This window comes from Aquarana catesbeiana, linkage group LG11 (genome assembly GCF_042186555.1).
Source record: "Aquarana catesbeiana isolate 2022-GZ linkage group LG11, ASM4218655v1, whole genome shotgun sequence".
Classification (NCBI taxonomy): Eukaryota; Metazoa; Chordata; class Amphibia; order Anura; family Ranidae; genus Aquarana; species Aquarana catesbeiana.
Genome location: NC_133334.1, coordinates 223,844,772 through 223,857,132, shown reverse-complemented (window position 1 = coordinate 223,857,132; position 12,361 = coordinate 223,844,772). Strand labels below are relative to the sequence as shown.

General features: G+C 45.3%; 1 protein-coding gene across 3 annotated transcripts in view; it reads right to left on the bottom strand.

Moving 5' to 3' along the window:
• RTN3 (reticulon 3) overlaps positions 1–12,361 on the bottom strand; it is a 62,068-nt gene that overhangs the window by 10,669 nt on the left and 39,038 nt on the right. For all 3 annotated transcript variants that reach the window (XM_073605399.1, XM_073605398.1, XM_073605400.1), the window contains exons 4-7: positions 7,348–7,555; positions 3,306–3,444; positions 1,094–1,163; positions 956–1,002 (exon numbers count right to left, since the gene is read on the bottom strand). In XM_073605399.1, coding sequence (XP_073461500.1) covers positions 956–1,002; positions 1,094–1,163; positions 3,306–3,444; positions 7,348–7,555 — 464 coding nt within the window. The remainder of the gene's footprint in view (positions 1–955; positions 1,003–1,093; positions 1,164–3,305; positions 3,445–7,347; positions 7,556–12,361) is intronic.

Genomic DNA, 12,361 nt, shown 5'->3' with positions numbered 1-12,361 from the left:
AAATAATGGAAGGGCCTGAAAACCTGACCTGTTGGGGCGCCTTGAAGACTGGAGTTGAGAAACACTGGTGTATTCAGCACCAGGTGGAACACACTACACACAAACCAAAATATCCACTCTGCATCAGATATAGAAATTAAAAAAAAAAAAAAAAAAAAAAAAACACAACATAGATCTAATGCTTTAAATAAATAAAATTGCTTACATTGGCTATGACCCGGAAGGGACGTCAAGACATTGCTCCGGGCCTCCTAGGTCATAGAGATGAGCGGAGGCCATCTTTCCTACACTAATCCCTATGACCATCCGCCACAACTGCCGAGTCTGTTCTGAGGCTTCCCGATGAGCCAGAAAAGCCCAAGAACCACCGAAAAGTGGCAGGAGGGGGGGGGATGAGTGGGTGACCCCTCCAGTCACTTCCAAAAGTGATCCAGCTAATCAGCCGCTCTGGTCACTTTTATCGGAAAGAGCGGCGGCTGCAGAAAACTTTAATACTGGGGTTTTGGCATTTAACTACAGCCATAACCCCCAGTATTAAACATCAAAGAAATGACATTTTCCCAGTTAGGCGGTCGGCAATTGGATATCAGTAGTGGACAAGTGTTTTTTCTTGAGCTTGGAGGGTCAAGCCAATATACACACCTGCATGGATCTGAATAACCATAATCTTTGGCCTTCTCCAGGACCTGCATCAAGCTTCTGTGTTTATTCACAGACTGGTGACCTGCATAAATTCTAGCAGTACAAGAAGGCAATATCCAACACTGCAGACGGGCAGAAGTTGGATGCTCAAACCATTCATCTCTGCTGTAAAAACTGGACCACGCAAATCACAATTTATAGCGATATCCACTTCACAGGACACACTCTCTTAAAACAAAAGCATATCATCTTCAAATTATAATAAACATAAAACAGGTTTAGCTATTGCACACCGATGTGCTAGTAATTGTACCTTGTATTTTTCGTACACAACTGGAGCAATGAATGCAACCAACACCCCTATAAAAAAAAAATGAATAAAGTTTACTATATAAAATTGGTCATTAGCTATACTAAAAAAAGACATCAAACTTACAAGAAAAATGCTTACCAAGTATTAAAAGTGTGATCCCATTAAACACAGCGCCTACGTAGGTCATCAGCCACATGAAAAGGGCAAGCTGGTTGGAAAAATGATCAGAGTAAATCTATTGTAGTATTTGGTATGATTAACAGCTATTAATACAGAAAAAACATTGTCTGTAAATTCTGTATCTTGGAATACAGTAGAGGACACAGGCGGGATATTCATAGACTCTGGGTTATAGGCTGTACTGTTAGACGATTGAAAACTGGCAAAGCTTTTGGACATACCTCCCTTGGGCGTACCCCTATAACCCTACCCTGCTCCATGAGACCTGTTTGTTTTACAAGCAATGAAGAGTTAACACAGGAACAGAGGGGAGGGTGGTCTGTGTCATATATGTACGCCAAGATATGGAATTTAGTCAAAATATGTTTTACCTTAATTGTACAGTACAGGACATAGACCGGATATTGATAGACCCTGGGGTGTCATCAATAAATGAATCAGAAAGGTGGGTAACCACAAGGCAAACAAAACTGTGCCAAATAGCCTAACTAAACAGAAAAGGGTCAAAGATCCAATCCAGAGTGCAGCAGAAAGAACACTGGCTGAAAGCACCATTCACAGAGGCCTGTACATCCACCTAGTAAAACCTGAAAAATGTGTGAACAGAAGACCAGATGGCAGCCTTAAAAAAACTGCGGTACAAATGCCTGATGTTGCTTATAGCTGTCTTATCCACTATCCACAATAGCGGACTTGAAGGCAGGGTGTCCTTTTCAAGAGCCTGCTGTCAGAATTTTTTGACATATATCCATATTCCTGGAAAGGAAGCGGTCATAACAGGATCGCAGCTGCAGAACTTGCAATTGGCTTTTATGTAAAAGTAATCCAAGCAACTCTGCAGCTCCCCAAGCAGCGTTTTTGCACCACTTGCGGGGCACTTTTAATCCCAAAAAAAGGGATTAAAAACTCCAGTTTTGCAGCACTTTGAAAGCGCTGCCCATTAATTCCAATGGGCAAGGGCGTTTTGGGAGTGCTGTATACAGCGCTCCCAATCCACCCCAAAAATGCTGCTTGCAGGACTTTTTTTCCAATCCCACAACGGCACCGCCCCAGTGTCAAAAGGCACACTGGAATGAATGAGAGGCCGTTTTCAGGTGCTTAGAGGCTATTTCTAGCGCTAAAGCGCCTGAAAACCACCCCAGTGTGAAAGGGGTCTAAGGGTCTTGTATGGATTGCGGGGGAAGCCCCACACCATTTTTTGTCATACAGTTCCAAACCTTTTGTTTACATTCGCCTGTTAGCCAGGAATCCCTGGCTGACAGCTGAATGAGCAAAGCAGGGATGAGTCACTAGTTGTTAGGGTGTCAGCAGGTGCCAGTTTTTTGACAACCAGCAACTCTGAGCTGGAACTGTCACAATTAGCTATGGTAGTAATACCACTGCTAAATGTTTCACTTTCTGCTGCAGCCAGAGGTCCAGTCTGCATTAAAATAAGGTGTAACAAATGCATTCAATCTTGCAAAATCATAAAAATGCATGCAGTATTTTTGTGAATTGCCTGCTGAAATGAACACTGTATGAGTTATTGTAAACCAAAAAAATCATGTATTTACCTCTTAATGAATTAGTCCCCAAGTTCAATACTTGCTATAGGGTTACAATAAGGGTCCGACAACCCTACCTGTCCACGTAATTTGTCCCTGTACCGGTGGAGGCTTTGCCCATCACAGTGGGCATACCTTTCCAGATGGGTCTTCAGGGTCTGGGAACCACAGGAATGGACCATGGCCCTGGACTCAAGCAGGAGTACTCAAGCAGGAACCAGTGTCTGAAGCAACATTACAGGAGGTCCCCACAGTGTGCGGTCCAGGTACATTTATCAAGGCTTTACTGAGGTTGCACCAATCTGGATGCCCAACTTCTGTTGAAGTAGAAGGCAGTGAAGAAGTCGATTGAAGAATTCGCAGTAAATAACTAGTTGAAACGCAAAAATGTTTCTATAAAAGGGAGAGGAAGTCCATCACCAGCAAGAAAACTTGGGTCTCAAGGAGTGGGGTAGAGTTATAGGGATATGCCCAAGAAGAACATGTCCAAAAAATTGCCAGTGTCCCTTCACCTGAAAGTAACAGCCTATAACCCAGAGTCTATAAATATCTAGCTTGTGCTATACAATTAAGATATTTATTCACAGGTCTTCTTCAAAGTGTAAAGCAATGAAAACTTTCCTCACCTTAAGTGAATCTATAAGGTCCTCCACAAGAAATAGGCGCACAATGTACTTCAAAGCACTGTTGATGTGGACAAGGGATGAACTCACTTTCTTCTGGAAGCTGTCAGAGGAAAGGGTGATGTCTTGGTCCAGAAGAGCCCTGTAAAACAAAAATATAATTTTATTCAAACAGAAACATTCATCTAGCAGGTATTTTTAGATGCATTTGTAAGATACTGCACCAAAGCTCTCAGGGTGGAAAAAAATATTGTGCTCTAAACTACATCAGTGTCTTTTAGAGGATGACTATTTTAGGAGTGTGAATATTTTATATATGTTTTAGGAGTGGTGTCTGACTAAAAATGGATTATAATCATTGTTTTTACAGCAGTGTAGTGTGGCAAGGGTTTATTTCATACTGCACATCTACATTTAGGCTGGGTTCACACTGGTGCGACACGACAGCCGTCCTACTTTGGATCCGACTTTGCCCTGCGACATGAAGCCGGCATGTGTCCGACTTTCAATGAACGGGGATCCGACTTGGATCCCCGCCAATGCCGGCACTGTGTTTGGTATGAATCTTTAGGGGGGAACTCCGCGCCAAATTTTAAATAAAAAACCGGCATGGGTTCCCCCTCCAGAGGCATACCAGGCCCTTGGGTCTGGTATGGACCTTGAGGGGAACCCCCTACGCCGAAAAAACGGCGTGGGGGGTCGCCCCCAATCCATACCAGACCCTTATCCGAGCACGCAGCCCGGCCGGACAGGAATGGGGGTGGGGACGAGCGAGCGCCCCCCCCCCCTCCTGAACCGTACCAGGCCGCATGCCCTCAACATGGGGGGTGGTGCCTTGGGGGAGGGGGGCGCGCTGCGGCCCCCCCACCCCAAAGCACCTTGTCCCCATGTCGATGAGGACAAGGGCCTCTTCCCGACAACCCTGGCCGTTGGTTGTCGGGGTCTGCGGGCGGGGGGCTTATCGGAATCCGGGAGCCCCCTTTAATAAGGGAGCCCCCAGATCCCGGCCCCCCACCCTATGTGAATGAGTATGGGGTACAGCGTACCCCTACCCATTCACCTAGGAAAAAAGTGTCAATTTAAAAAAAAACACTACACAGATTTTTAAAGCATTTTATTAGACAGCTCCGGGGGTCTTCTTCCGACTTCGGGGGTCTCTCCGGTTCTTCTCCACGCTCTCCGGATCTTCTGCCGGGCTCCTCCGCTCTCTTCTGCTCTTTTGCCGCTCTTTTGCTAAAGCGGAGGAGCCCGGTCTTCAATCTTCTGCCTTCTGCCTTCTGCCCTCTTCTCCTGATGTTGACACGACGCTCTCTGGGGCTAGAATGCTCTCTGTGCGCTCTGCTCTGACTTATATAGGCGGTGACCCCGCCCCCTTATGCCGTCACAGTCCCTGGGCATGCTGGGACTGTGACGTTTTAGGGGGCGTGGTCATCACCCGATGACCACGCCCCCTAAAACGTCACAGTCCCAGCATGCCCAGGGACTGTGACGGCATAAGGGGGCGGGGTCACCGCCTATATAAGTCAGAGCAGAGCGCACAGAGAGCATTCTAGCCCCAGAGAGCGTCGTGTCAACATCAGGAGAAGAGGGCAGAAGGCAGAAGGCAGAAGATTGAAGACCGGGCTCCTCCGCTTTAGCAAAAGAGCGGCAAAAGAGCAGAAGAGAGCGGAGGAGCCCGGCAGAAGATCCGGAGAGCGTGGAGAAGAACCGGAGAGACCCCCGAAGTCGGAAGAAGACCCCCGGAGCTGTCTAATAAAATGCTTTAAAAATCTGTGTAGTGTTTTTTTTTTAAATTGACACTTTTTTCCTAGGTGAATGGGTAGGGGTACGCTGTACCCCATACTCATTCACATAGGGTGGGGGGCCGGGATCTGGGGGCTCCCTTATTAAAGGGGGCTCCCGGATTCCGATAAGCCCCCCGCCCGCAGACCCCGACAACCAACGGCCAGGGTTGTCGGGAAGAGGCCCTTGTCCTCATCAACATGGGGACAAGGTGCTTTGGGGTGGGGGGCCGCAGCGCGCCCCCTCCCCCAAAGCACCAACCCCCCATGTTGAGGGCATGCGGCCTGGTACGGCTCAGGAGGGGGGGGGGCGCTCGCTCGTCCCCACCCCCATTCCTGTCCGGCCGGGCTGCGTGCTCGGATAAGGGTCTGGTATGGATTGGGGGGGACCCCCACGCCGTTTTTATCGGCGTAGGGGGTTCCCCTCAAGGTCCATACCAGACCCAAGGGCCTGGTATGCTCCTGGAGGGGGAACCCATGCCGGTTTTTTATTTAAAATTTGGCGCGGAGTTCCCCCTCAAGAACATCTGAGCACAAGTCGCGTGCCAAAGTCGGATCATGCAAGACGGCAATCCGACTTTGATCCGACTTCAATGATAGTCAATAGACTGAAGTAGGATCAAAGTCGGACCAAAGTAGTACAGGGAGCATTTCTAAAGTCGGAACGACTTGTGTCGGACCAGTTAGGACGGCTCCCATAGGGAAACATTAAATTTCACACGTCATGCGACATGAGCTCCCAATGTCGGAGCGTTTGTCGGACCAGTGTGAACCCAGCCTTATAGTACTTTTCATACTAACTGCTTTGTGGTTATTTAAATATAGCTGAACACACAGGTGCCTAATCATTCACCTTCTGAAATGTATACAAAAATGGTGCAAACTCTCTGCTACTCGATAATTGTATTAAACAATGAACATCAAGCAGAACAACAACAACTGATGCATTTATGAATTAAAACTATTACCCATAAGTTGTTAAATGAAGTACAAGTGAATCTGACTTTGTGCCAGATTCCTGTAATCAACTTTACAGCAGTATTCAAACAGTTAGAGACAGCACTAGGAGGAAATCATGTGTGCATGCACAAGTGCTCCTTCTGCTCTATTATAGGGTCACAGGCTGGGGGCAGGGAGATGACCAGGCTGTATCACATATTTTTGCAGAAGAGGAACGCCTGGACACAAATTTGACAGCGCTGTCTGGCAGGGTTGTGCAATTTTCAGAACTGCAAGAACAGAAATAAAAATCCTTTCACAGGCAATATGCCGTAGTTGTGTTTCAACTTTGTATGTAGCAGTTTGTCTGGAGTTCAACTTCTGTATTAGCTCATAAGAGATGGGGAATTCCTATTGTGCCAAGCAATTATATCATTTCAGAGTTGTGATAATCACAGCTTTTTGTTTGATGTAGTATAATGGGAAGCAATTAGCCTTTGCTAGAAAGCCTTGCTTATAAAATGTGAATAAAAAAATCCATCTGACTATTGATTTGGGGGCCATCTGTGCATGCAGTGTTTCAGAGATGCAGCTTCTGAATAGGCGAATGCTAAAATTCATTTTATAACCAATACCATAATGTTCTTTTGTAAAGATTACTAGAAGTAAAATTATGTTATTCTTTAAATTGGGATTTTGTGGACAATTATTAGCAGCATAGCTGATAATCTACACCAAATAACAATCAGTAGGATTTCTGGTTTGGTTTAAACCCCCTTAGAACATGTGTCTACAAAGAAGATTAAACAGCCCAGACGGTCAATTTAACCACTTCAATACCGGGCACTTTCATTCCCCTTTCTGCCCAGGCCAATTTTCATCGTTGTCATACTTTGAATGACAATTGCGCAATCATGTATGCTGTTAGATTTGCTGCAATTATGTGGTAAAGAAGAATAAAACACAGGAAGATAACGCATGCAAGGTTTAGCAGACACCATAAGGTGCTGTAACAAACCTCCTGATTACAGGCAAACCCTTCAAAGAACGCCCCCACCCATTTCTGCTTAAGTGACTGTAACAATATGTAAAGTAAAAGATAAAATTATACATTTTATCAAGGAGGGTATATTTTTCAGCAGCTGCATTAACATAAAAATCTGCAGATAGCCATATTCTCATTACTGAAACCAAACCATGCTGAGCCGGATTGCCAACAGGGAAGCAAGACTAGCTTAGCAGTGTCACCACTGCATCCACCATCATACATAACTGCGTTGGTCAAACAATGCCTCCTAAATAATGTGGGGAAAAACAGCTCTTACTTGAATGGATGTCCTTCATCAGACTTCTGGACGGCTTGCATGACAGATTTGTAGATACGGAAGCTAATTGTGACAGTCAGCAGGGACAATACGAGATACGATACAACACTAATGATGCTAAATGCTGCCAAGGACAAAAGCAGCACCATAATGGCTCCAAAAACCATCCCAGATTTCTTCACATCTCTCCAGTACAGCAGATCATGAACTGGAAAAAAAAATATAAATAAAATAGATACAAATTTAAAAAAAAAAGGAAAAGAAAGAAGAAAAAAAAAAAAAAAAAAAATTATTTCACCTTGGCAAAACTTGAAATAGTTCACATATCAGAACAGTTTATATTAATGTCAAGAACACATTTTGATTGCTAACTAGACAATTGACAATTCTATTTTTATGAAGGACTAAAAGCATTTAGGCAGCTGCCATTCCCTGATTAACAACCCAATGGTAACGATATTCAAATAAGGTCTGACTTTCTTCTAGGAGATGTAATCATTGCCTGAATTGATTGGGAAATATCGGGGCTAAAGACCAACTAATATACTAAGCTTTGGCTGTAGAGCTCGTCTATTAGGCATGAAAATATGAATCTGATTATCCCCTTTCTAGAAGTAAAAGGGGATTAATCATTTTATTATGTATGCTTCAAAAAGAAAATTCACTCAAGTCAATGGAAAAAATCTAAAGTGGATTCACATGTGTTTTTTGCTGTCCCTCTTCTACATTTAAGCAGGCCATACATTATGTGACCATGGGTCGCAGGAAAGAAAATCGTTTGATTCCCCCAGAGCTACTGTGGGGGGAGCTCTCCTAGCCAGAAGAACAGCAATTACTGCTAGCAGCTATGGCCGCTGGTTGTACCCAGGTACATACAATCAGCCTGCCCATACATGGATTGAACCTTGGCTGGTCCCTGCTGAAAATCAGCCAAGATTCAATCCATTTATGGCCAGCTTTAAAAAAAAAACGGGGCTGGGAGCCGATCATGTGACTGGACCAGAGCGCCCTGAGAATAGGCAAGTAGACATCTTTCCTTTACAGGGTAGTTAGAAAAGGCTTAGAATAGAGGTGGAAAAAGGTTTAGGTGTAGTTAATATAGGACTGGAATTCTACTTTAACACCTGTAAGGGTGACACATTATTAAAAAGAGGAGCTCCTGTCATTTTTGTGTTTATTAAAAGTCAGCAGCTACAAAAAAACTGTAGCAGCTGACTTTTAAATAACACACACTCACTTTTCCTACGATCCAGTGATGTGCTCACCCGAGCCATCCCTTGCCTTGGTCTTCCCACCCCGATGCCGGCATCTCAACTGTGGGCACCGGGTTGCGACAGCATGTGGCTTCACAGCTGGGTACCCACTGGGCTTGTGTATGCCGTCCATTGTGGATGGTCCCGCAGGTCTCTTGAACCTGTGAGGTGTCCCAGATGACTGCGGGGAGGGGAGAACTTCTGCTCGGATCACTTCCGATCCGAGCGAAAGTGGGAATGGGTACCTGTCAAAATCAGGTATATATCAAATGCTAGGTCCACCTAAAGCAATACAACTCACATCAGTACTTGAGATGAACTGTACTAAAAGAAAGTCAAGTGGAAAACCCATCTGTTTAAATGCAGAAAAACTCAAAATACAAGAACAGAGGGGGGGGGGGGGAAAATACAGGGTGACAAGGAATTCAGAGCAAGTAATTCTAAAAACTGTCCAAGATGTCCCACATCCTATTACTGGTACTTCATACAGGAGGCACTTTCATTCTTGAAAGTCCACCCAAGTACCTCCCTCTCTCTACAGAGCTGGCACATTAACTGCAATTCCAATGACAACTTTAACATGACATGAAATATATCTCTCTCTCAATATATATATATATATATATATATATATATTACACCGTATTTATCGGCATATAACACGCAGCCTCACTATTGCCATCAATGCAGCCTGATCAATGCCCATCTGCAGCCTCACAAGTGCCATCAATGCAGCCTCATCAGTCCATGTCAATGCAGCCTCACCATTGCCATCAATGCAGCAGCCTCACCATTGCCATCAATGCAGCAGCCTCACCATTGCCATCTATGCAGCAGCCTCACCATTGCCATCTATGCAGCAGCCTCACCATTGCCATCTATGCAGCAGCCTCACCATTGCCATCTATGCAGCAGCCTCACCATTGCCATCTATGCTATGCAGCAGCCTCACCATTGCTATCAGTGCAGCCTGATCGATGCCCATCTGCAGCCTAAAGGGGACAGGGAGGGGGGCGAGACGAGCGCTGACAGATTACATACAGTGAGAATGTCCTATGATAGACAGAACAGTGGTCCACGGTGGCCCAGGAGACGGGAGTTCCTATTACAGAGGCCGCCAAGTAAACAGGAGATTCTCACTGTATGTAATCTGATGGCGCTCATCCCGCCCCCCTCCCTGGCAGCTAAAATTGAAGTATCGGCGTATAACACGCACACGGTCTTTGCACCCGATTTTCATGGTGAAAAAGTGAGTGTTATACGCCAATAAATACAGTATATATATATATATATATATATATATATATATATATATATATATATATATATATATACATACATATATACATATATACACATACATACACACACACACACACACACACACAGTGTATATATATATATATATATATATATATATATATATATATATATATATATATCTATATAGATATAGATATATATATATATATATATATATAGATATATAGATATCTCTATCGGTGCCATGAAATTATACAGTGACGGAAAATCATATTTGATACCCTGCTGATTTTGTACGTTTGCCCACTGACAAAGAAGCGATCAGTCTAGAATTTTAATGGTAGGTTTATTTTTTCACAGTGAGACAAACAAAAAAAATCCAGAAAAACGCATTTCAAAAAAGTTATAAATTGATTTGCATTTTAATGAGTAAAATAAGTATTTGACCCCTTTGCAAAACATGACTTAGTACTTGGTGGCAAAACCCTTGTTGGCAATCACAGAGGTCAGACGTTTCTTGTAGTTGGCCACCAGGTTTGCACACATCTCAGGAGGGATTTTGTCCCACTCCTCTTTGTAGATCCTCTCCAAGTCATTAAGGTTTCGAGGCTGATGTGTGGCAACGTGAGCCTAAAGCTCCCTCCACATATTTTCTATGGGATTAAGGTCTGAAGACAGGCTAGGTAAATCCAGGACCTAATGTGTTTCTTTTTGAGACACTCCTTTGTTGCTGGCCATGTGTTTTGGGTCATTGTCATGCTGGAATACCCATCCATGACCCATTTTCAATGTCCTGGCAGAGGGAAGGAGGTTCTCACCAAAGATTTGACGGTACATTGCCCCATCCATCATCCCTTTGATGCGGTGAAGTTGTCCTGTCCCCTTAGCAGAAAAACACCCCCAAAGCATAATGCTTCCACCTCCATGTTTGATGGTGGGGATGGTGTTCTTGGGGTAATAGGCAGCATTCCACCTCCTCCAAACAGGGCGAGTTGGAGTTGATGCCAAAGAGCTAGATTTTGGTCTCATCTAACTACAACACTTTCACCCAGTTCTCCTCGGAATCATTCAGATGTTCATTAGCAAACTTCGGATGGGCCTGTACATGTACTTTGAGCAGGGGAACCTTGCGGGTGCTGCAGGATTTCAGTCCTTCATGGCGTAGTGCCACGTAGTTACCAATTCAAGCACACAGCCCAGCTGGTCAGGAAAGGAGGTGGGGACGAGCAAGCGCCCCCCCCCCCCCCCCCCCCTCCTGAACCGTACCAGGCTGCACCCCCCACCCGAAAGCACCTTGTCCCCATGAAGATGAGGACAAGGGCCTCTTCCAGACAACCCTGGCCGTTAGTTGTCGGGGTCTGCGGGTGGGGGGCTTATCGGAATCTGGAAGCTCCCTTTGACAAGGTGGCCCCCAGATTCTGGCACCCCTACCCAATGTGAATGAGTATAGGGTACATTGTACCCCTACCCATTCGCCTAAAAAAAAAAAAAAAAAAAAAGTGTCAAAAATAAAAACGCAGTACACAGGTTTTTAAAGTATTTTATTAAGGCAGCTCCGGCATCACTTCCGATTTCCTCTCCCCTCTCTGGGTCTTCTCCGCTGATGTCTTCTAGCCCTCTCCGGTTCTTCTCCCTCTGTCTTCAGCCTCTGGCGGGTCTTCTCCTCTGTCTTCTCCCTCTGTTCTTCCGATGTTGACTCGAAGCGCTCTCCCGCTCGGGGCATGATGGGGCGGTGATGTCATAAGGTGCGGGGCCTCTGGGTGACGTCACCCAGTGGCCCCACCCCATGTCAATATAAGTAGTGGCTCACCGCGCACACAGCATTAGAGCGGGAGAGAGCGTTGAGTCAACATCGGAAGAACAGAAGAAGACAGCGGACAAGACCAGGCAGAGGCAGAAGATATCACGCCGGAGCTGTCTTCATTAATTAAGTTTAAAAACCTGTGTACTGTATTTTATAGTTGACTTTTTTTTTTTTTTTTTTTTTTTTTTTTTTTTTTAGGTGAATGGGTAGGGGTAAGGGTCTGGTATGGATTTTGTGGGGGACCCCCACGCCGTTTTTTAACCACTTCCCTACCCGCCCATAGTCATATGACGTCCACAGATGGGATCTCCCATCCTGGGTGGACGTCATATGACGTCCTGGGATTCCCGGCCGTCTAGGGGGCGTGCGCGCGCCGCCGGGCACCCGCGATTGCCCGTTAACCGGGCCGGCATGTGGATCTGTGTGTGTAAACACACAGATCCACAGCCTGTCAGCTCTGAGGAGAGCGATCTGTGTTCCCAGAACGGAGGAACACTGATCGGTCTCCTCCCCTAGTGCGTCCCCTCCCCTTTCAGTTAGAATCATTCCCTAGGAAACATATTAACCCCTCCCCGCCCCCTAGTGGTTAACCCCTTCACTGCCTGTCACATTTACACAGTAATCAATGCAATTTTATAGCATTGATCGCTGTATAAATGTGATTGGTTCCAAAAATGTGTCAAAAGTGTCCGAT